Source organism: Bufo bufo, chromosome 1, assembly GCF_905171765.1.
Source record: "Bufo bufo chromosome 1, aBufBuf1.1, whole genome shotgun sequence".
Classification (NCBI taxonomy): domain Eukaryota; kingdom Metazoa; phylum Chordata; class Amphibia; order Anura; family Bufonidae; genus Bufo; species Bufo bufo.
The window spans coordinates 793,393,206-793,416,863 of NC_053389.1; the positions used below are offsets into that span (position 1 = coordinate 793,393,206).

The window sequence follows — 23,658 nt, forward strand, 5'->3', positions numbered from 1 at the left end:
GGTACTGTATTATACCTCCATACAAACACACTGCAAGATATCAAGAGTCTACAAATACTAACCTTTATTTAAACGAATAATTGGAAAGAAGTCATTAAGGGGTTCTCTGAGATTTTGATACTGATGGCCTATCCTCAGGATAGGTCACCAATATCTGATCAGTGGGGGTCCGACTCCTGGCACCCCTGCCGATCAGCTGTTTGAAGAGGCTGCGGCATTGACCGGACTCTATTTAGGCCAGGGACGTCACGTTCATCAGTATTGTGGCCAAGTGAATGGAGCTGAGCTCCAATACCAAGAACAGCCGCTATCAAATGGACAGCGCTGGGCTTGTGAGGCTGCGGCCTCCACAAACAGCTGATTGAATAGGTCATCAACATCAGAATCTCCCAAAACTCCTTTAACTAAAAAGAGGTATCAAAAAACACATTATATATAGCAGTGATGCCCAACCCGAGTCCCTCCAGCTGTTGCAAAACTACAACTCCTAGCATGTCTGGACAGACCACAGCTATCGGTCTACAGCAGGTCATTGTGGCAGGTGTAGCTTTGCAACAGCTGGAGGGCCACAGATTGACAGTGTCAAATGCAAAATGAAGGTGACAAGAGTACTACAGCCCTAGCCAAACTCATCCAAGAGAAGGCAAATGCCGATGTGAGTGCAGATTTAGGCTACTTTCACACTAGCGTTCGGGGCTCCGTTTGAAGGCTCTCACAAGCGGCCCCGAACGGATCCGTACAGCCCCAATGCATTCTCAGTGGAGGCGGATCCGCTCAGAATGCATCAGTCTGGCAGCGTTCAGCCTCCGCATGGCCGTGCGGAGGCGAGCGGATCCGTCCAGACTTACAATGTAAGTCAATGGGGACGGATCCGTTTGAAGTTGACACAATATGGCTAAATTTTCAAACGGATCCGTTCCCCATTGACTTTCAATGTAAAGTCTGGACGGATCCGTCTGAACAACTTTCACACTTAGAATTTTTTCTAAACTATAATGCAGACGGATCCGTTCTGAACGCAAGTGTAAAAGTAGCCTTAAAGAAATAATTATTTCTACAATGTCATCCGTTTGCTTTCCGCATCCCGATGGTCACACAGACGATACACATCCTGCAGACCATAAAATACATACGGTCGTGTGAATGTACTCTAATGGTCGGAAAACCAAATCTATGCCTGTTAGGAGTAGTAAATGTGGAACAATGTTTAGATTAAAAAAAACATGGCTGCCTTCTTTCAGAAAGAGGGTCACTGTTGTCCAAGGTCTGGATCGGATACGTGGCTGTGGCGCAATACCAGACAATGGACAGGAGTGGCTCCGTTTCTGGAGGAAGAAAGCAGTTTATAGTAGGGTAGAGGTTTGGTTGATTTTTAGCAAAATTTCCCCCCTTTCAAATAGGAGGGGGGCAGTATTTGGATATGATACTAATGTGTTGCCAGGCCTACGACAGGTAATATTCTTGGGGTACTTCATAGTAAATCTGTTCTACAAATCAACCAGGGGCTCCAGCTGTCTCTCCATGAAGAACCTGTGACGTTGGGGCTTTGAAGGTTCCTTCGAAGCAGCAAAGTAGGAGAGCAGGGAATGTGAGGAAGATTTACCTGCGTCCTCTTCATCGTCACCCCTGAGTAAAGATAGAACACATATATAAGTAATCATAGACTGATCATATACTGACACTGATCAGCAGCACCATTAGAAGAAAAAAAAAAAATGCACTCAAGGTTGTGGTACGGATGGGGGAGGGGGGGGGGGGGGAATAGTTTGTACACCCAAATCCTCTTTAGTAGGACACAAGGTCTGCCTGACCTCCCCTCCCTTCATCACCCGCATAATCTGACACTGCTAATCAGTGTAAATGTTACCAACAAGCAAGGCCATCGCTGACTGAGCAGGAAACTCATCACCCACCGTTACTGCACATGTGAGCATTTAAAGGGAGAGGAGCATCTGTTCCTGTAAAGGACAATACTCATGTACTTGGCCTCTGCTGCCCTCTGCTGGTTCTGTACAGACATTTCCATTATCATAGCTAGTGAAACCCGTGGATAATATTCACGTTGCTTAAGAAAGAAAAAAATAGTGCAAAGAGTTAAATAAGAGGAGGAGGAAATGGTTAAAAGGTTATTAAATAATGTTTAGAATACAATAATCTATAACCTGATTTACTGAACTCTCCTACGTGGTCCAGGAACATTCATCCTCCACCTTCTAACAACTCTACACTGGGGTCCAACTATAAATAACGCTAGAAAAGCATTCACAAGAGGAAAAGGGCCCCGACTAAACGCTCCATTGCAGCGTCGGGGCCCCATCCCTGCTCCTTCCAGGACCAGCGAGGGAAGTATGAAGTCCAATCCGTGATTATGTGCGCGGCTACCCAGACAACCTTACACCTGCGCAACTGCTCCGAGTAGCTGTGCAGGCGCAGAGCAGGAACTGTGTATGCGCCACTACAACTGGTTTTGGGGTCGGACAACCCCTTTAAGCGCAGCCTACCACTTACTCACCATACCCATTACACCAGTACCCTCTTCTAGTATGTAACCGTAGATTTAGCGCACTCTCTGCGTCAGAATACTGGTGCCAAGAGGTTGCTAATTTCTGTGCAAGTCTCATATGACACAATCTCACTATGCCCACTACACCAGTGCCCTCCTCTCTCTCTCTCCACACCTCCTGTGCCCCCTATAACAGTAAGGTATCCCTGCTCACTTTCCGCACCCTAACCATGCCGACTTAATCTGCACCCTCTCCTCTCTTTACGTCAGTACCTCGCACTCACCATAGAACAGGGGCAGCTTTGCTTTCTAGGATGGATTGCGCAGTGCTCCAGCTGAACCGAACAAACTGGGGATATCCAAATACAGGGTCCAGATGTTTAGCCAACCATTCCTTAGTCTTTGGGTCTGATGGATGAGAAAGAATAAGACACGAATGGTTAACCAACAACCTAAAGCCGTATCCTCAGGATTAAAAGCATGAAGTGCACCTTAGATGACAAATGCACCGTAGACAGATCAGGTCAGCCGCAGGGCCATGTAAACTCACTGCATTGCCACTACTTAAAGCTTCTGTACGCTGGAAAAGTCACAAATTACGATGTCACAATTATTCCGATTCTCCCCGTAGGATGCAGTAATGCTGTGATTTTATCAAGCCCAGATGCCGCCATGAGAGATGCGTGATTGAAGCCTTCAACAACCAATCACATGCTACAAGACAAAACCGGGCTGGTGCGATCATCGCTGCCAGGTTCCCACATGTCATCCCAACAAGGGAGATGCTCAAATAACACAGATTAACGTTACAAACACTGCGGGGTCACTGTGTTACATGAGGCCCCTTCATGATAGAAATCCAGAGGGAAGTGTTTTCATTCTACTGAGGAATGTGCTGATGAATCACGTAACCATACAGAAAGAGAAAAACAGATAAAACAGACTGCAGGAATCCAGAAATATCACTTTATGTGGCACTGCCTCTATGTATACCCTGAGAGCCACAGTCACAGCATGTTGGGGGTTGTAGTTTCAAAACAGCTGGAGAGATGCAAGCAGGAGATCAGTGCTTTACATTGCCCAATATGTGGGCAGATTATCGAGAAGAAACGTTCCTGCGAAAGCTCGTTCCCAACAATGTGCCCGTCTAAATGTGCCGCCAATCGCCCGATGAACAAGCGAAACGTTCGTTCATTGGGTGATCCTGTTGTTCGTGCAGGCACATTATCGTTTCTGGGCAGCAGGTCATGCAGTATAAAGAGGGATCTTTGATGAGGGAACGCAGCTGCATAGGGACGAGCAATCCCTCATCCTCAGACTGTGGAGGAGATCGCTGCAAGTAATGCTGCGGTCACCGCCACTGAATGAGAAGCCGACAATCGGCTTTAAGCTCATCCCGTGTAAACCCACCTTTACTGATGCTCCTGGTAACAGCAAGCACTACATGAGGAGTGCTTGCACTAATGTTTCTGAAGATGCCAGAAAATGTTGTTATTTTTGCATGTTATTCTGCGATGCCTCCCTGGAGATTCTCTTACCTGCTGCTGGTCACTTTCTAATGAAATCTTACCAGTGTGTGAGGGGATAGGTCAGGCATGCTCAACCTGCGGCCCTCCAGCTGTTGCAAAACTACAACTCCCAGCATGCCCGAACAGCCTAAAGCAGGGCATTGTGGGAGTTTTAGTTTTACAACAGCTGGAGGGCCGCAGGTTGAGCATGCCTGCTATATGTAACCCCCAAAGGGGTCACTCTTTACAGTAGAACAAACCATAAAGCCCCCTGCTGCCTTTGGGTAAGCAATAGTGGAGGTGGTGTCTGCTGTGTCCACACTACCCAAGATAATGGCAGTCATGTGCTTTACCCACAGAACCACCTCACCAGCTGCGTTCTCTTCTGTGCCAGCAGAGAACGCATTCAGCGCATGCGTATATACAGGAAAATATGCTGCCTGTCGCCATTCATGCTTCGGAAGATTTCAAGGCCGGCCATAAAAGAAACCAGCAGGTGGATAAATCATGTCACCGACATTAACTTGTGAATTCTAGACATGGCAGCCGCTTAGTCCAGTGTTCACACAGAGGACTTGTCAGCAGAGGGGGGCAGGAGTGTTTCCCTATGGAGGAGAAAGCAACTTCCAACAATCTCAAGTACCCCAACTATGTCAGAATTTTTGCGACTGTTGCTTATCTTTTTTTTTTTTTATCCATAGAAAACAATGACATTGTGCGACACTCCCAGGAGTCCTGTGGAGACCTCATATTAATCACATGATCAAAAAGTTTGATTATTAATCTATGGTAAACGGGATGACCCCTATACAGTCATTGGTGGTGACCCCCCTGTTTCCACTACCCGCATCCTTTGTGACGGGCTCTCCGCAGACCTGGGGCTTCCTTTCTGCTACTGGCGGCTTTCTTTGATAAGCTCATTACTGAGTAACCTACAAGCTCCCTGTAAAAGGATAAAGCCTCTGGCCTTAGATCGGAAAGGAGATTTACGTCTTTACTTAACTGACCATTTGGGTATCCAGAGCCATAATCAACATTGATTTCACCTAAGTCCTCCAGGAACTTCCAGCCTTTTACCACTCTATCCCTGGCAACCTAAAACATAGAAAAACATGAATGTGAACTCAAGTTATATTAAATGCAATTATTATCTGTCAGTAGTAGAGAGCAGTGCTCCGTCACGGAGGAGATCAGCACCTGGGCAGCCACTTCTCTCATACAGAGCTGAGAAGCGAGAATGTAATACTACATCCCCCCAGCAGAGGCCCCTGCAAGATAATGGCTGAGCACCATCTCCAAATACTGTATAGAGTTTGCACTTAATAAAGGCAATAGTAACATTCATCTCTAGCTATATACAGTGTGCAAGAGGTGATGTCCCCCCTAATGGGAAACAGCAGAACTACACAAATCAGAAAGGGCAGATATTTAGCAGCACAGAACACTCCCTCCATGTCTTAGGAATTGAATATTACCGACTCAAAAACATCCCTGCCTCCCCCTATAATCACAGCTTTATGTCACATACCTCCATTGCTGAGAACTTAGGGGCTGGGGGGGGGGGGGCGGATGATCTACACATATCTGATGACTATACGACAGTTCATGTTATTCAGATCAGGGCGGCCACATCCCTTACCTTTGCACAGATACTTGCTGCACTGACCACAGGGAAAAGGGAATCAGCTTTGGGCTTCACAGTCACTTCTATTCCGGGGAAAAGCTTACTCAGTTTTTCTTGATATTTATCGGCAGGACCCACAGTATCCACAAACACCTGTAGGAGGAAGACGTGTATTTGTTATAATCAAAAGCCAAAGGAACGAAGGGTAGAGAGGAATAAAACTATAACAATGATACGGCCCCCTATGTACAAGAATATAACTACTATAATACTGCTCCTATGTACAAGAATATAACTACTATAATACTGCTCCTATGTACAAGAATATAACTACTATAATACTGCCTCCTATGTACAAGAATATAACTACTATAATACTGCCTCCTATGTACAAGAATATAACTACTATAATACTGCCTCCTATGTACAAGAATATAACTACTATAATACTGCTCCTATGTACAAGAATATAACTACTATAATACTGCCTCCTATGTACAAGAATATAACTACTATAATACTGCTCCTATGTACAAGTATATAACTACTATAATACTGCCTCCTATGTACAAGAATATAACTTCTATAATACTGCCTCCTATGTACAAGAATATAACTACTATAATACTGCTCCTATGTACAGGAATATAACTTCTATAATACTGCCTCCTATGTACAAGAATATAACTACTATAATACTGCTCCTATGTACAAGAATACAACTACTATAATACTGCTCCTATGTACAAGAATATAACTACTATAATACTGCTCCTATGTACAAGAATATAACTACTATAATACTGCTCCTATGTACAAGGATATAACTACTATAATACTGCTTCCTATGTACAAGAATATAACTACTATAATACTGCCTGCTATGTACAAGAATATAACTACTATAATACTGCTCCTATGTACAAGAATATAACTACTATAATACTGCCTCCTATGTACAAGAATATAACTACTATAATACTGCTCCTATGTACAGGAATATAACTACTATAATACTGCTCCTATGTACAAGAATATAACTACTATAATACTGCTCCTATGTACAAGGATATAACTACTATAATACTGCCTCCTATGTACAAGAATATAACTACTATAATACTGCTCCTATGTACAAGAATATAACTACTATAATACTGCTCCTATGTACAAGAATATAACTACTATAATACCGCTCCTATGTACAAGAATATAACTACTATAATACTGCCCCCTATGTACAAGAATATAACTACTATAATACTGCCTCCTATGTACAATAATATAACTACTATAATACTGCTCCTATGTACAAGAATATAACTACTATAATACTGCTCCTATGTACAAGAATACAACTACTATAATACTGCCTCCTATGTACAAGAATATAACTACTATAATACTGCTCCTATGTACAAGAATATAACTACTATAATACTGCCTCCTATGTACAAGAATACAACTACTATAATACTGCCTCCTATGTATAAGAAATTTACAAATTTTCTGTTCTGTATGGAGAGAAAAAAAAAAAAAATACAGATATGAACCAGTGAGGCATTTCCCTCGTGATCAGATTTGCTCTTTAGGATTTTCGTAGCTAGCGTTTCTAGACTTGCCCGTACTATTGTGGTAGGAGTCCCCTTTATACGCACCTCTGTAACTTGGACGCCACAGTCCAGAGCATGCTGAACCAGGCCTATTGCAGTGTCATGGGATAAGGCATTGAGATTATATTTTGCTCTAAAAGTGGAGAAAAAATTTTTTTTTGTAAATGTCAGCAATAAAACCAGGACTATAAAAACCTATAAACCATTCGCTAGGTCTAGAAACTATAAAATCCCCCCTTAAAGCAGCAGGTTTTGCTCTCTGGCAGGCATGGCCAACCTGCGGCTTTCCAGCTGTTGTAAAACTATAACTCCCACCAAGCCCTGCTGCAGGCTGATAGCTGTAGGTAGTCTTGGCATGCTGGGAGTTGTAGTTTTGCAACAGCTGGAGAGCCTCGGGTTGGGGATCCCTGGTCTCTGGCCTTCATGCATTCAGCTCCAGGTGGAAGCACCCTGACTACACAGATCTGACGGTATGCAGCGCTATCTAGTAGAAATGATCACACCCTGCCGGCATACAGAGATCACAGCAGAGGCCATGGTGACCGTGCTGCTCGGTGGCATCTGAAGCTTCCTGCCAGCACGGGGCAGAGTGCAGGAAGCTGTGTACCTGGCAATCATTACCACTCGGATGGCACCCAGCACGAGGTGATCGGACGGGTTGCTTATGAGACTTAACAGAGCCCTCACCTTTGCTGCATGCTGGTGGAGATGACGTTGGGGGACAGTATATGCAGAGCCCAGCCGATGAAATCCGAAGAACCATCCAACTTCTTAAAGAGCCGCTCCCTCTCAGGCTCACTTAACGTCTTGGAGTCTAAAATATAAAAAATGAAAGGACAATTTCACGAAGGGGATGATTTCAAGTATAAAAAGTTTAAAAGGGGGGGCGTGGCCTGAGAGCGCATGGAGTAGGTCGCACCGCACTGAGCTCCTGCAGACATCCTGATTTTAGAGTGGTAGCAACCCCCTATTTCGCAGATCCTTGCCTACCTGGTGGTTGAGAGGAGACAGGAGAGTGTGGTGCTGATCTTTTGAGTCCCGACATGCCTAGAAAGTCCGGTAAAGGGCCGCGCTGTGACAGGCCAGAGGAGAGTCGGCATGGCGCCGAGGAAGAAGAGGGGCCGGCCTTACAGCCCAAGACGAGACAGACGGCTGCCGCAAAGCTGAGCAGGTTTGCTCGCACGGAGAGTGCTGGGGGAGACTGGGCTGAGGAGAAGGAGATGGACGCTCAGGTTTCCTCTGGACAAGAGGATGAATCCACCGACGGGGAGACCCTGGACGCGGTAAATTGGCCGCCATTAACCCCTGCACGGCCGGCAAAAGACGCGGTAGGCCCTAAAGTTGTGGATGGAGCAGAGCCTACTCTAAAAGATATTATGGCCGCTGTGGCCAGTTGTAACAGCACACTGAAGGTGCTTACAGTACAGGTTGGCAGCCTGAGGTCGGATGTGTCTTTAATTAGGCATGACCTACACAAAATCACAGAACGCACCTCTGAATTGGAGAAGAGGGTGTCCACTATTGAGGACGTTATCCAGCCTATGCAAATGGCGGCAAAATCATCTGCTAAAGATATAGCGGCGTTATACGCCAAAACAGATGACCTGGAGAACAGGTCCAGAAGGAATAACCTGCGGATTGTGGGTGTGCCAGAGAAGACGGAGGGGGATAATGCCACCGAATTTGTGGAAAAATGGCTGCACCAATTATTTCATGAAAAAGGTCTATCCTCATTATATGCGGTGGAGCGGGCGCACAGAGTCCCCATGCGGCCGCTTCCGCCTGGCAGACCTCCCCGTCCCATACTGGCGAAGATACTCCATTTTAAAGACCGGGACACTATCCTGCGACAATCTAGGGACAATGAGGAGATGGTCCTGAATGGGGTGAAAGTATCCATATTTCCGGATTATTCCAACGAAGTGCAGCGGAGGAGAAGCAGATTTATGGATATAAAGAAAAGGCTGAGAGCTCTACAAGTCCAGTACGCTATGCTGTTTCCTGCTAAACTGCGTGTGGTGGCATTGGGATCCACCAGATTTTTTGAAGATCCGGAGGAGGCGACGCAGTGGCTGGACGTCCACGAGCGACAATTGAGAAGTGGGGCCCTGGACACTTGAAGGAGGCAGATATACGTTTCTTATGTTCAAGTTATATATGCATTTACACTCTAGGATTGCTTTAAATGTTGCACCAGTTAGGGAGTGTATTATGTAATGCTACCAAATGGTAGTTCCTGAGGAGGGAGCAGGCGGTAATGATAGTAAAATGTATTTCTCAGTTGTGGGGAGGATTCTCTACCTGAGGAAAAGTGTTATAAATTGTTATGCTTATTGTAGGTTGAAGGGCATGTTGCTCTCGGATTGCCTTGTTTTAATGTGGGAAGTGGATAAGAAAGGGAAAGGTTTCCCCAGCTACAGTAACCTGAGTATGAGAGGGAGGGAGGGGGGTGGGGGGGTAGGGAAAAGGTTGGGGGGGAAGGTTAGGGTCTTGAACTATGAGCGAGTGTTATCTGAATGGGGTGTGAGATTCAAATATGGTTTAAAATTTTACCATGTCACAGGCGATTAGAATCTTAAGCTGGAATGTGAGAGGGATGGCTGAAGCACGGAAAAGACAGTGTATTTTTCAGTATCTGGGGCGGTTTCAGCCGGCTATATGTTGTCTTCAGGAAACGCATTTGACAGGAGAAAATTTACACTGGATGAATAAAAATTGGGTGATCCATGCGTTACATTCAACTCATTCCTCTCATTCTAGAGGTGTAAGTATGATTGTGCATAGGAGTATCAGGTATGAACATATGCAGGAGTGTGTGGACGCTGAGGGCAGGTATGTGTGTGTGGTGTGTAAGGTAGATGGAATACAGCTGGTGCTGGTGTCTGTGTATGTGCCTCCACCGTTTGCTTCCCCATTAATAAGAGAGATCATGGGCTTTGTGGCGGACTTCCCTGGGCTGCCGTGGCTGTTGGTTGGGGACTTTAATTGCACGATGAATGACTCCCTAGATAGATGCCGGGTGGAGGGAGCAGGTGGTTCACCGGGGAGTGCGGCTCTCAGGAATATTTTGGGTGAGGTAGGAGTGCAAGATGTATGGAGACGGCGTAACCCGGATAAGCGTGAATATTCATGTAGATCCGCCACGCACCATTCACTATCGCGTATAGATCTGGCCCTTGTTAACGACATAATGCTACCACTAGTTAGGGATGTTGTTTATCATCCTCGGTCGTTGTCTGACCATTCTCTGGTGCAGATTGACTTGTGCCTGGGGGTGCTCAGACAGGGACCGAGGCTGTGGAAGTGTAATCCTCATTGGTTGAATGTGTTGGGTGACCTATCTGGGATTTCTATGGAAATTAAGGAATTTTTTGATATCAATACAGGGTCGGCTTCGATACCAGGTGTATGGGACGCCATGAAAGCATTTCTGAGGGGAGTTCTGATGAAAGAAATCAACAAACATAAATCCAGGACCAGAGAGGCGGATGTCAAGGCGCATGTACTAGTGTCCGAGGCTGAGAGAGAGTTTAGTAGATCCCCCACCATGGTTAGTAGTGAGGCGCTGGAGGTTGCTCAGGAGCAGCTGAGATGTCATCTGGTACAGGCCGCAGATAGAAAGAGAAGCTTTTACCGTCAGAGATCTTTTGAGGAAGGAGAGAAGGTGGGTCATTTGTTGTCAGTGGTCTCGCAGGCTCAGAGAGGCTCCTCTTGTATTCAGGAGTTGAGAGATGACAGGGGGAACAGTTGTCAGGACACAAAAGGAATATTAGGAATTTTAAAAAGCTTCTATGTATCTCTATATACTTCCACTGGATCTAGTTCTGATGAGGCCCTGAAGGATTTCCTAGAGGAGGCGCAGTTATCGGTGCTGTCAGAAGAAGATAGAGAGAGGCTAGAGGAGCCGATTACACTAGAGGAACTGGAAGCTGCACTTGGGGACATGGCAAGTGGTAAGGCCCCTGGAGCTGATGGTCTCCCAGTAGAGATATACAAAAAACTAAAGGGGATATTACTCCCTGAATTACTTAAGGTGTTTGAGCACTCATTGGAGGCAGGTTCGTTACCACATTCGATGCAGGAAGCTATAATTGTGGTTTTGCCTAAGCCTGGGAAGGATCCTAAAATACCGGATTCCTACAGGCCAATTTCACTTCTCACGGCTGATGTTAAGCTACTGGCGAAGGTGTTGGCGAACAGGCTGTCCAAGGTAATTCTGACCATAGTACATCCGGATCAGACGGGATTTATGCCAGGAAAATCAACGGCTATTAACCTTCGTAGGCTGTACACTAGCTTAAATATTCCGGCGGATAATGGTGGTGACAGGGCCTTGCTTGCGCTTGACGCCGCTAAGGCGTTTGATAGTGTGGAATGGAGGTATTTGTGGGGGGTCCTGAGAATTATGGGCTTTGGTGAACGGTTCATTCAGTGGGTACAGGTTCTGTATTCTAGCCCTAAGGCGAGAATTAGAGCTAATGGAGGATTATCAGACTGTTTTCCCCTCGCCAGGGGTTCCAGACAGGGATGCCCACTGTCGCCCTTATTGTTTGCTCTTGCAATAGAGCCGTTGGCGGCGCATATTCGCTTATCTACAAGTATAGAGGGGTTTAGATATGGTGAACTGCATAATAAAGTGGCTATGTACGCTGATGATACCCTACTTTTCTTGGGCGATACTGGTGCGTCCCTGGATGCGGCCATGGCATTGATTGACAGATTTGGTAGCTTTTCCGGACTACGGATAAACTGGCAGAAATCCTCTTTGATGCCAATTGACGGGCAGGCCCTGGTAGGCAGACAAGTAGATAGTTTGGTGCCCTGGGTGGATAAATTTAAATATCTGGGATTACATATAACACCGAGACTAGCGGATTTTGAAGAACTAAATCTATCCCCTTTGCTAGCTACTTTTAGGCTTAAAGTGAGGTCATGGTGTAGGCTCTTTCTTTCGGTGGTAGGTAGAGTTAACCTTTTAAAAATGGTTATGATGCCCCAACTGTTATATATACTGAATAATGCTCCAGTTTGGATCCCTCTGGATAGATTTAAGAAAATTCACTCTATATTTAGAGATCTTACTTGGAAGTATGGACAGGCTAGGATCAAACTGGAGACATTGCAGTATTCTAAGTCGGAAGGGGGCTTAGCTGTCCCTAACGCATGGATTTATTTTTTGGCTTCCCAATGTCAGCATTTTAAGGGATGGATTGATCTACAAGCACCGGATATGACTGGGCAGATATTGCAGCATTGGCTGGGCAGTCGTGACCTCATGGGCATTCTGGAAGGTTTAGGAATGCATGCAGGGAGGGAAAAACTTCCTCTGATTGAACTCATGAAAAAAGTTTGGGCAAAAGTGAAGCTGCTAAGAGGAGTGGGAGGTATTAGTGAACTTTCACCTATTGGAAAGAACCACTTGTTGCCAGAACTATTGGCCATACCAGGACTTAGGAACTGGGAAACTTATGGAGTGACGAGAATTGGACAATTAATTAAGGACAAGACATGTAAGTCATTTCAAAGCCTGCAGCAGGAATTTAATATCCCCAAGGAGTGGTTTTATAAATATCTTCAAATAAGACATGCCCTTGGGGTCACGATGCGGAAGGGATGTGTGATAGCTCAAATGGAGGTGGTCCATAAGCTTGTTCTTCCGTCGGGAGGGGGAAAAAGAGGGTTAATATCACAGGTGTACGCTCTTCTAATGGAAAAATTCTTAGAGGGATATCCGCTTTCAAGAATGAAAAAGTGGGAGGCTGACGTGGGGGATATGTCTAAGGATATGTGGGAAGATATTTTAGAAGCAGTCCCCAAGGTGTCTCTAAGTGAACAGGGCAAACTGTCCCAACTATTTATTATACACAGAGTGTACAAAACACCGGTGTTCCTGAAAAAGATAGGAGTAAGAGGTGATGACAAGTGCCCAAAGTGTATGGAAGATGGTGCAGACTTATTACATATGTTGTGGTCTTGTCCAGTAGTTGCTAATTATTGGGAGGAAGTTGTAGAGATGATTAATAGTAAATTGACATTAAGAATTCAAAAAGATCCTAAGGTGTGTATTCTGGGGTATGTGTCTGAAATTGGAGGAAATGAACCGGTTAGGGTAGCTGCGGGGAGATTGCTATATGTGGCCAGGAAACTGATCGCTATGAGGTGGATCCAGGGGAGTCCGCCCACACTGAGTGAGTTTGAACGGAAGGTGCATGACATGCTGGTACTTGAAAAAGGGGTGTTTGTGAAGAGAGGGTGCCCTCAGAAGTTTGAAAAAATGTGGACTGAATGGTTATCTCATACCCACGTGGTTATATAGTCACGTGATGGTCAAGACCAATGTTAGGGTTGGGGGGTTAGGGTAGGGTAAGGGGGGGAGGGAGTTTGGAAAGGTCAAGTTTCTGGTAATTTTTTTTTTTGCCCATAATATGTTTTAGCAAAGGTATATGTAGTGTATGGATTCATGATAATACTGAGTGGTGATATACTTATGAGTATTGTTGTTCACTGAATCTGCATCGTGGATAATTTAAAGAAAGAAAAAGTCAACATATTGTATTATGTTATAATATGTATTTATTGTTTAATAAAAACGATTTGATTCAAAAAAAAAAAGTTTAAAAGGGGCATTCTGGTTAGAAGTAGTTTTGCCCTATCCACAGGACAGGGTTTGACCCCTGGGACCCCCACCAAATCGCAAGAACATGCTCTAAAGCGGATGGGAGTAATTGGCACCGACTCAAAAACCCTGACACTAGCTGGAGGTTTATGCTAAAGGGGAGGTCTAAAGGTGGCACCCCGATAAGCATCGCGGGTTTAAAGGGATTATCCAGGATTTACATATTGTTGGTCTTTACTCAGAGAAGGTAGTCATTAGGGATGAGCGAATCCTTCGGATGAAACATCCAAAGTCGATTCGCATTAAACTTCGTTCTAATACTGTACGGAGCAGGAGCACCGTAGAGTATTAGAATGTATTGGCTCCGATGAGCCGAAGTTATTGCTTCACGAGACTTTGCGCAATAACTTCATAAATTAATTTGTACTGTAAAAAAATATTTCCCGAACTCAGGTTCGGTTCCAAGTGGTACTTTGGAACTGTACTCTAGTTCGGGAAATGTTTTTTTTACAGTAGAAATCAATTTATGAAGTTATTACCCAAAGTCTCGCGAAGCAATAACTTCAGCTCATCGGAGCCAATACATTCTAATACTGTACGGTGTTCGTGCTCCGTACAGTATTAGAACGAAGTTTAATGCGAATCGACTTCGGATGTTTCATCCGAAGTCGATTCGCTCATCCCTAGTCATCATTATCAGATCGGCGGGGGGTCCAACTGCCCAGCGATCAGCTGTATGAAGAGGCCGCAGTGCTCCGTGAGCGCTTAGGCTTCTTCCTAGGACAGTGATGTCACGTACATCAGTAATGTGGCCTAAGCGCAGCTCAGTCCTATTCAAGTGAACGGGGCTGAGCTGCAGTACCACACACAGCCACTATAAAATGTACGGCGCTGCGCTTGGTGAGCTGTAGGAGGCGGCAACGATCTGATATTCAATGCCTAACCTGAGGAGAGGTCATTAATATTAAACACCAGGACTATCAGGCCCATTTTAGCTTTTGCATTTTTTTTTTCTCCCCATATTCAAAAAGCCATAACATTTAACATTTTCCGTTCCCACAAGGTATATTTTTAAATGGCACCATTTAATTCACCAATTCTTGTATTGGAAAATGGAAAAAAATTCTTTGTGGGGTAAAAATGAAAAAAATTCTGACAAGGCTTTTTGAGTTTTGATATCACAACATTCACTGTGCAAAAAAATTCTGCTGCTTAATACGATTACGGCGATACCAAACTTGTATCGTTTATTGTTTTACTACAAAAAAAAATAAAAAATTGAAAATTAATCAAAACTTTATTGGTACCATTTTTGGGGTATGTATGAATTTTTAATCAAGTTATTCAATTTTTTTGAGGGGTGAGGGACAAGGCGAATTTTTTTTTTGTTACAGCTTTCATTACACAGGAAAAATATCTTTATACTTTAATAGTTCAGACACGGCGATACCTGTTAAGTTTATTTTTTTTATTGTTTATATATTTTTTATATATAAAATTGGGGAAGGGGGGGGGGAAAGATGGCGATTTAAAAAAAAATTATTTTTTTAACTCAATAACTTTTAGTCCTCTTAGGGGGCTATAAGCTGTGATCTGATCCCATAGACCATAATTGAAAACTATTATGGTCTATGGGATTTTCATTGCCTGCTTGTGAAGCCGTTCCTCTTGCACACCTTCACAGGCAGTTAACCATGACAGGTCTGAGAACCTTCAGCAGGCCCCAAGCTGTCATGGTAAGGCCTCTTTTAGACGAGTGAGTTCCACGCATCGGACTCGCAGCGTGTGTATGCAGCAGCTCCCGTCCTGACCTCCCAGCACTGCCGGGGTCGCATAGCAGTATAGTGATTTATGATGCTATGTAACCCTTACAGTTCTGGAATGTATTGGATAACACTGGCAGCATTATGTCAGTGCTATACAATACATTCCAGACCTCTAAGGGATACATAGCATCATAAATCAACATAATGCTATGCGACCCCGGCAGTTCTGGGAGGTCAGGACACAATGCGAGTCCGATGCATGGAACTCGCTCGTGTGAAACTGATCGGAGCCTTGCTATTTTCCTGCAGGAGGGTCCGATTGGGATCCCCCTCCCTCTGCTTAAACTCACAGATGCCGCAATCAGTATAACCAGCTTCAGCGTCATCACCGATCCTGGTCATTGCAACCAGGTGTCTGCTGTATTATACAGCTGGAACCCGCCATGTGTGGAGCCACACGAGCCCTTGCACATAATGCCGTACATGTAAGCAGATAAACAGCTCTCTGTGGCCCCTACGCTGTAGCACCTTACATGGCGGTGTCGAACCATTTACAAGTGATGGCCTATTTTCACGGTTGGGCCATCACTATCTGATAGCTGGGGGTCTGACACCCCACTGATCAGGCGCCAGAACTGCACAGCTCCTTCCATTGTGCAGTGGCTGGAGCTGGTAATTGCAGCATCGCTTCCATTGAAGTCAATACTGCAGTAAACGGCTCCGTCCACCACACAACGGATGAAGAGGGGTAGTACTGCCTACCTGACACAGCTGATTGGTGGCGGTACGGGCTGTCGGAGTGAACGACCCCCTTTAAAGGCACAGATGCAAAAAATAAAAAATAAAATAAAAAAATAGAAAGAAAAAAAGTCACCTGCAACTTTCAGCTCCTCCAAGTCTTTCTTCCGCGAAACAGGACAATAGCAGATGCCGTACACCATGGGACCTGCGCAGAGGGGACACGGGCACAAACTCAGTAACACGTCACTTATTACAATCTCCTACACACATCCATGGAATACAGCATCCGATAGTCCGGCACCAATGAAAAGCCTCCTCCAATGTACACCCTATAAAAGGGTTTGTCCACACTGGCGGGGTCCAATATATTTTATGGCATATCCCCTTTTCCTCCAGAAACCCACACTAAGGGTCCATTCACACGTCCGCAAAATGGGTCCGCATCCGTTCCGCAATTTTGCGGAACAGGTGCGGACCCGTTCATTTTCAACGAGGCCGGAATGTGCTGTCCGGATCCGCAAAAAATAGAACATGTCCTATTCTTGTCTGCAATTGAGGACAAGAAAAGGCATTTTCTATGAGAGTGCCGGCGATGTGCGGAACACACATTGCCGATGACAGTGTTATGCAGATCCGCAAAACACATACGGACGTGTGAATGGGCCCTAAAGCCTCATTCACACATCCGTGTCCGTGCTCAAATCCGTGAGCAGGTGGTCAGTGATGCATCCATGAAGCTGTCTGCGAAGGATCCGTGTGTCTGTTTTTTGCTGTCCGTGTTTCATTGACACTGAACAGCTGAAAAATAATTTTCAAAGCATCTCTTCTTAATGATCCGTGAAACACAGATGCAACACGGATGGCATCCGTGGTTTTCACGAACCCATGGACTATAATGGGCGTGAATGATCCGGGAACACGGATCCAGATAGGACATGCATCCGTGCTGAAAACACGGACCGTGCTAAAACACTGATGTGTGACTACACACATTCAAATGAATGGGGATGTGTGCTAACCGGCGAGAACATGTCCGTGAAACACTGACGTGTGAATGAGGCTTAACTGGGAGGATGGGGAAGCCCTGAACATCTGGCAGTGGGAATCATGAAGGAACGGGAGACTTCTTTTATCCAGATATATGATTAGGGGGATGGTAGAGGAGGAGCTCTCACATATCAGCCACATATGACATACCCAGAGTTACCGTGGATTTGCCACGTATTTCGCATTAACTGACATGCTGACCCTCGGAGTCCTGCCATGACTTAGCTTTAAAGGGGCACTCAGATAATTTGAAGTTATCCGCTATCCAGTCACGGTAGACTGTGATCATGTGACTGATCACATGATCAGCGGGCCAACTGGTATCACTAGACTCAGAACACACTGGGGGAGATTTATCAAAACTGGTGTAAAGTAAAACTGGCTTAGTTGCCCATAGCAACCAATCAGATTCCTCCTTTCATTTTGGACAGCTCCTCTGGAACATGAAAGGTGGCATCTAATTGGTTGCTATGGGCAACTAAGCCAGTTTTTCTTTACACCAGTTTTGATAAATCTCCCCCTGTGGGCCTCATGTATTAAGGGTGTCTTCAGTGACAACGTGACCTTGTTGCCCATAGCAACCAATCCCAAAGACTGCACTGGGAACACAAGGTCTAAATTCTGATTGGTTGCTATGGACAAAGGCAGAGCTGAGGCCGCTGTATGCGACTGAGCCCAGGAAGACTAGAGACACTGCGGCCGCTGACAGGACTGCTCCTGGAAGACCTGGGACTTGTAGTTCCTTTTCACAGCATTGGTGGTTGGGCAGCTACACGTGATATGATAACTTCCGCTCACCGAGTACGGGTCCCCGGCCGGCTTCATCTATCCCCAGGCAGCACGGCTCCTCCCGGCACCGATCCGGTACCGGAGAGGCCAGGAGACAGCTCCGAGTATTGTCCTGCTCGAACTTCTCCAGATCCATGCTGACAAGGCGACTTCCGGCAACAAGCCTTCTTGGCGCCAAAACTGCGCGTCAGCCGTCAGCCAATCAGAACGCGCCTCCCTTCAACGAGCTTTATTGACACACTGTGCAGGGATCACAGCACATACTGTATTACCAGTATGTTGTGTTGACGCACACCGCCATTGCTGACTGAGCCCCAAGTGCTAGTTAGCAGTGCCATGTGTAATGGAGTCAGACATAATATTGGCTTATAGAAGTGTGCAAACTATAGAAGTACCCCATAAACAGTTACCGCCATGTATGATGGTGCCCAACATGATTAAAGTGTGCCACATGATAGTGCCCTCCTAGAACAGGAACATCTATAATACCGCCACCTGTAGTAGTGTCCTATGTGATGGTGTCATCTATAATACTGACACCTGTAGTAGTATCCTATGTGATGGTGACATCTATAATACTGACACCTGTAGTAGTATCCTATGTGATGGTGACATCTATAATACCGCCACCTGTAGTAGTGTCCTATGTGATGGTGACGTCTATAATACTGCAACCTGTAGTAGTGTCCTGTGTGATGGTGACATCTATCATACTGACACCTGTAGTAGTGTCCTATGTGATGGTGACGTCTATAATACTGACACCTGTAGTAGTGTCCTATGTGATGGTGACATCTATCATACTGACACCTGTAGTACTGTCCTATGTGATGGTGACATCTATAATACTGACACCTGTAGTACTGTCCTATGTGATGGTGACATCTATAATACTGACACCTGTAGTAGTGTCCTATGTGATGGTGACGTCTATAATACTGCAACCTGTAGTAGTGTCCTGTGTGATGGTGACATCTATCATACTGACACCTGTAGTAGTGTCCTATGTGATGGTGACGTCTATAATACTGACACCTGTAGTAGTGTCCTATGTGATGGTGACATCTATAATACTGACACCTGTAGTAGTGTCCTATGTGATGGTGACATCTATCATACTGACACCTGTAGTAGTGTCCTGTGTGATGGTGACATCTATCATACTGACACCTGTAGTAGTGTCCTATGTGATGGTGACATCTATAATACTGACACCTGTAGTAGTGTCCTATGTGATGGTGACATCTATAATACTGACACCTGTAGTAGTGTCCTATGTGATGGTGACATCTATCATACTGACACCTGTAGTAGTGTCCTGTGTGATGGTGACATCTATAATACTGACACCTGTAGTAGTGTCCTATGTGATGGTGACATCTATAATACTGTCACATGTAGTACTGTCCTGTGTGATGGTGACATCTATAATACTGTCACCTGTAGTACTGTCCTGTGTGATGGTGACATCTATCATACTGACACCTGTAGTACTGTCCTGTGTGATGGTGACATCTATAATACTGTCACCTGTAATAGTGTCCTATGTGATGGTGACATCTATCATACTGACACCTGTAGTAGTGTCCTACTGTATATGATGGTGACGTCTATAATACTGACACCTGTAGTAGTGTCCTATGTGATGGTGACATCTATAATACTGACACCTGTAGTAGTGTCCTATGTGATGGTGACATCTATCATACTGACACCTGTAGTACTGTCCTATGTGACGGTGACATCTATCATACTGACACCTGTAGTAGTGTCCTATGTGATGGTGACATCTATAATACTGACACCTGTAGTACTGTCCTATGTGATGGTGACATCTATCATACTGACACCTGTAGTACTGTCCTATGTGATGGTGACATCTATAATACCGCCACCTGTAGTAGTGTCCTATGTGATGGTGACATCTATAATACTGCCACCTGTAGTAGTGTCCTATATGATGGTGACATCTATCATACTGACACCTGTAGTACTGTCCTATGTGACGGTGACATCTATAATACCGCCACCTGTAGTAGTGTCCTATGTGATGGTGACATCTATAATACTGCCAACTGTAGTACTGTCCTATGTGATGGTGACATCTAAAATACTGACACCTGTAGTACTGTCCTATGTGATGGTGACATCTATCATACTGACACCTGTAGTAGTGCCCTCCTAGAACAGGAACATCTATAATACCGACACCTGTAGTACTGTCCTATGTGATGGTGACGTCTATAATACCGCCACCTGTAGTAGTGTCCTATGTGACGGTGACATCTATAATACCGCCACCTGTAGTAGTGTCCTATGTGACGGTGACATCTATAATACTGACACCTGTAGTAGTGTCCTATGTGACGGTGACATCTATAATACTGACACCTGTAGTAGTATCCTATGTGATGGTGACATCTATAATACCGCCACCTGTAGTAGTGCCCTATATAATGTGACATCTATAATACCGCCACCTGTAGTACTGTCCTATGTGATGGTGACGTCTATAATACTGCAACCTGTAGTAGTGTCCTGTGTGATGGTGACATCTATCATACTGACACCTGTAGTAGTGTCCTATGTGATGGTGACGTCTATAATACTGACACCTGTAGTAGTGTCCTATGTGATGGTGACATCTATAATACTGACACCTGTAGTAGTGTCCTATGTGATGGTGACATCTATAATACTGACACCTGTAGTAGTGTCCTATGTGATGGTGACATCTATAATACCGCCACCTGTAGTACTGTCCTATGTGATGGTGACATCTATCATACTGACACCTGTAGTAGTGTCCTATGTGATGGTGACGTCTATAATACTGACACCTGTAGTAGTGTCCTGTGTGATGGTGACATCTATAATACCGCCACCTGTAGTACTGTCCTATGTGATGGTGACATCTATCATACTGACACCTGTAGTACTGTCCTATGTGATGGTGACGTCTATAATACTGACACCTGTAGTACTGTCCTGTGTGATGGTGACATCTATAATACTGACACCTGTAGTAGTGTCCTATGTGATGGTGACATCTATCATACTGACACCTGTAGTAGTGTCCTATGTGATGGTGACATCTATAATACTGTCACCTGTAGTACTGTCCTGTGTGATGGTGACATCTATCATACTGACACCTGTAGTACTGTCCTATGTGACGGTGACATCTATCATACTGACACCTGTAGTAGTGTCCTATGTGATGGTGACATCTATAATACTGACACCTGTAGTACTGTCCTATGTGACGGTGACATCTATAATACCGCCACCTGTAGTAGTGTCCTATGTGATGGTGACATCTATAATACTGCCACCTGTAGTACTGTCCTATGTGATGGTGACATCTAAAATACTGACACCTGTAGTACTGTCCTATGTGATGGTGACATCTATCATACTGACACCTGTAGTAGTGTCCTGTGTGATGGTGACATCTATAATACTGCAACCTGTAGTAGTGTCCTATGTGATGGTGACATCTATAATACCGCCACCTGTAGTAGTGTCCTGTGTGATGGTGACATCTATAATACCGCCACCTGTAGTAGTGTCCTGTGTGATGGTGACATCTATAATACTGTCACCTGTAGTAGTGTCCTATGTGATGGTGACATCTAAAATACTGACACCTGTAGTACTGTCCTATGTGATGGTGACATCTATCATACTGACACCTGTAGTAGTGTCCTGTGTGATGGTGACATCTATAATACTGCAACCTGTAGTAGTGTCCTATGTGATGGTGACATCTATAATACCGCCACCTGTAGTAGTGTCCTGTGTGATGGTGACATCTATAATACCGCCACCTGTAGTAGTGTCCTGTGTGATGGTGACATCTATAATACTGTCACCTGTAGTAGTGTCCTGTGTGATGGTGACATCTATAATACTGTCACCTGTAGTACTGTCCTGTGTGATGGTGACATCTATAATACTGTCACCTGTAGTACTGTCCTGTGTGATGGTGACATCTATAATACCGCCACCTGTAGTAGTGTCCTATGTGATGGTGACGTCTATAATACTGACACCTGTAGTACTGTCCTATGTGATGGTGACATCTATAATACTGACACCTGTAGTACTGTCCTGTGTGATGGTGACATCTATAATACCGCCACCTGTAGTAGTGTCCTATGTGATGGTGACATCTATAATACTGACACCTGTAGTACTGTCCTATGTGATGGTGACATCTATAATACTGTCACCTGTAGTACTGTCCTGTGTGATGGTGACAACTATAATACTGTCACCTGTTGTACTGTCCTGTGTGATGGTGACATCTATAATACTGACACCTGTAGTAGTGTCCTATGTGATGGTGACGTCTATAATACTGACACCTGTAGTACTGTCCTATGTGATGGTGACATCTATAATACTGTCACCTGTAGTAGTGTCCTGTGTGATGGTGACATCTATAATACTGCAACCTGTAGTTGTGTCCTATGTGATGGTGACATCTATAATACTGACACCTGTAGTACTGTCCTATGTGATGGTGACATCTATAATACTGACACCTGTAGTAGTGTCCTATGTGATGGTGACATCTATAATACTGACACCTGTAGTAGTGTCCTGTGTGATGGTGACATCTATAATACTGCCACCTGTAGTAGTGTCCTGTGTGATGGTGACATCTATAATACCGCCACCTGTAGTAGTGTCCTGTGTGATGGTGACATCTATAATACCGCCACCTGTAGTAGTGTCCTGTCTGATGGTGACATCTATAATACCGCCACCTGTAGTAGTGTCCTATGTGATGGTGACATCTATAATACTGACACCTGTAGTAGTGTCCTATGTGATGGTGACATCTATAATACTGACACCTGTAGTACTGTCCTGTGTGATGGTGACATCTATAATACTGACACCTGTAGTAATGTCCTATGTGATGGTGACATCTATAATACTGACACCTGTAGTAGTGTCCTATGTGATGGTGACATCTATAATACTGACACCTGTAGTAGTGTCCTATGTGATGGTGACATCTATAATACTGACACCTGTAGTAGTGTCCTATGTGATGGTGACATCTATAATACTGACACCTGTAGTACTGTCCTATGTGACGGTGACATCTATAATACTGCCACCTGTAGTACTGTCCTGTGTGATGGTGACATCTATAATACCGCCACCTGTAGTACTGTCCTATGTGATGGTGACATCTATAATACTGTCACCTGTAGTACTGTCCTATGTGATGGTGACATCTATAATACTGCCACCTGTAGTAGTGTCCTATGTGATGGTGACATCTATAATACTGCCACCTGTAGTAGTGTCCTGTGTGATGGTGACATTTATAATATCGCCACCTGTAGTACTGTCCTGTGTGATGGTGACATCTATAATACCGCCACCTGTAGTAGTGTCCTATGTGATGGTGACATCTATCATACTGACACC

At 44.7% G+C, this 23,658-nt stretch overlaps 1 protein-coding gene across 1 annotated transcript; it reads right to left on the reverse strand.

The window, feature by feature from the left end:
• Positions 1 to 1,042: 1,042 nt before the first annotated feature.
• On the reverse strand, positions 1,043 to 18,370 carry RNASEH2A (ribonuclease H2 subunit A). The gene is made up of 8 exons (XM_040415043.1): positions 18,217 to 18,370; positions 16,505 to 16,576; positions 7,936 to 8,062; positions 7,294 to 7,381; positions 5,651 to 5,788; positions 5,019 to 5,106; positions 2,788 to 2,911; positions 1,043 to 1,626 (listed from the first exon to the last, which is right to left on the reverse strand). The coding sequence occupies exons 1-8, from the start codon at positions 18,341 to 18,343 to the stop codon at positions 1,488 to 1,490; spliced, it is 903 nt and encodes a 300-aa protein (XP_040270977.1). The 5' UTR covers positions 18,344 to 18,370; the 3' UTR covers positions 1,043 to 1,487.
• Between the last annotated feature and the right edge of the window lie 5,288 nt (positions 18,371 to 23,658).

Bases quoted from the DNA above. Each gene is read 5' to 3' on its own strand.
- RNASEH2A (XM_040415043.1), bottom strand. From the start codon at position 18,343: ATGGATCTGGAGAAGTTCGAGCAGGACAATACTCGGAGCTGTCTCCTG. The intron at 5,107-5,650 runs GTAAGGGATGTG...TCTATGTTTTAG, and splicing joins CAGCAAGTATCTGTGCAAAG to GTTGCCAGGGATAGAGTGGT. The intron at 2,912-5,018 runs GTCAGTTAAGTA...CTCATCCATCAG, and splicing joins TGGCTCTGGATACCCAAATG to ACCCAAAGACTAAGGAATGG.